Below are 2,184 nucleotides of genomic sequence, written 5' to 3'. Positions count from 1 at the left end.
TTTGATATATATTTATATATATATATATATATATATATATATATATATATATATATATATATATATATATATAAATATACGAAAAATTGATGTAGGTACTCAAATGAAAGGTCTCGATGAGTGTTACATCATGATGAGCTTATATCTTTAAAAATGTCAATAGTTTACAAGATACAATGTAATTTCTTAATTATTGACATTTTTAAAATATTAACTCATTTCGATGTTACGCTCATCGAGACCTTTCATTTAAATACCCACTGAATTTTTGATATATTTTATCATATATACATTATATATATGAATATATAAAATATGTGAAAAATTGATGTGGGTACTCAAAGTAAAGGTCTCGATGAGTGTAACATCGACAATGACTTTATATCTTTGAAAATGTCAATAGTTGACAAGATACAATGTAATTTCTTAATTATTGACATTTTTAAGATATAAACTCATTTCGATGTTACACTCATCGAGACCTTTCAATTTGAGTACCCACATCATTATTTTTCATATATTTTATATATATATATATAATATATATATATATATGTATATATATATATATATATATGCGAAAAATGCAATGTGGGTACTCAAATGAAAGCTCTTAATGAGTGTAACCACCAGGATGAGCTTATATCTTTAAAAATGTCAATCAGTTCTCAAGATACACGGTCATTTCTTAATTATTGAATTTTTTTTCATTAGATATCGAGCTGGCGAATAAGCACGGCCACACATGTCTAATGATAGCATGTTACCGAGGGCACGTGCGAATCGCAAAATTCCTCCTGGCCCTAAAAGCAGACACAAACCGAAAATCAGTAAAAGGAAACACAGCTCTGCACGACTGTGCAGAGAGCGGCTCTCTGGAGATCTTAAAAATCTTAGTGGAGCATGGAGCTCGAATGGACGTCGACTCCTACGGGATGACCCCATTACTGGCCGCGGCAGTGGCTGGACATTTGCATATCGTCGAGCACTTAATAGGAATCCCGCAATTAGTGTCCCGAAAGGAAAAAATCGACGCTCTGGAATTATTAGGCGCGACTTATGTCGACAAAAAGCGCGACATGATTGGTGCACTGGAGTGCTGGAAGCGCGCGATGACCGAGCGGTACCACGGCGAGGGAAAAGTTATTGAAAAACCTCCCCGACCTCCTGGGGTAGGCGCCTACGATTACGCTGAAGAAATAGCAGACGCCGAGGGCTTGGACGAATTGCTGGCCGATCCGGACGAAATGCGTATGCAAGCTCTGGTCATACGCGAAAGAATCCTCGGGCCCGCTCATCCCGACACTAGTTATTACATCAGATATCGCGGAGCTGTCTATGCTGACTCCGGGAAGTTTGAGAGGTGCATTGAGCTCTGGAATTATGCGCTGGATATGCAGCAGAGCATGCTGGAGCCTCTTAATACTATGACTCAGAGCTCGTTGTTTAGTTTTATTGAGTTGTTTAGTTTTATGGTCGGTGAGGAGGGAAGACAGACTCCAAGGGGACGCAGGATTCCGTCTGTTGAGAGACATGAGTTGATGAGAGTCTTTAAAAAAGCGGTAATTATATTTTTTTACTGTACTTTCTTAATTAAATATTGAAGATTTTTAAGATATAAGCTCATCACGATGTTACACTCGTCAAGAGCTTTCATTTGAGTACCCACATGCATTTTTGATATATTTTTATATATACATATATATAATATATATGAATATGTCAAATATATGAAAAATTGATGTGGGTACTCAAATGAAAGAGTCTTGATGAGTGTAACATCGAAATGAGTTTATATTTTAAATAATATCAGTAGTTTACAAGATAAAATCATTTTTTAATTATTGATGTTTTAAAAATATAAGCTCATCTTGATGCTACCCCTTACCAAGAGCTTTCATTTGAGTACCCACATGCATTTTTATACATTTTTCATATATACATATATATATATATATATATATATATATTAGACTAGACTAAAAACTGACTATTTTTTTTTTCTATCGATACTGTGAAAATATCATTCATGATGATAAAAAAATTATTGTGCAAGTTTGAGTCCTTAATAATAATATTAAGGGGTGTATCGTTACGACTATTGATTTTCAACAGTAATCGCATTTTTACTCAAAATTCGTTAATTATCAATCTGAAAAATTTTAGCGATATGTATTCTTATAG

The 2,184-nt window shown here is 33.9% G+C and overlaps 1 protein-coding gene across 1 annotated transcript; it reads left to right on the top strand.

Annotated features, from left to right (window-relative positions):
• Positions 1–704: 704 nt before the first annotated feature.
• On the top strand, positions 705–1,583 carry LOC123274015 (protein fem-1 homolog CG6966-like; the record flags this gene model as incomplete). The annotated part of the gene is made up of 1 exon (XM_044741517.1): positions 705–1,583. A coding segment is annotated over one exon (879 nt), but the record flags the coding sequence as incomplete, so codon positions are not given.
• Positions 1,584–2,184: the final 601 nt, after the last annotated feature.

The sequence above is a fragment of the Cotesia glomerata genome, unplaced genomic scaffold (genome assembly GCF_020080835.1).
Source record: "Cotesia glomerata isolate CgM1 unplaced genomic scaffold, MPM_Cglom_v2.3 scaffold_1824, whole genome shotgun sequence".
NCBI classification, from domain to species: Eukaryota; Metazoa; Arthropoda; class Insecta; order Hymenoptera; family Braconidae; genus Cotesia; species Cotesia glomerata.
Note: the sequence above shows the minus strand (reverse complement) of the source record. Positions and strands in the feature narration are given on the sequence as shown.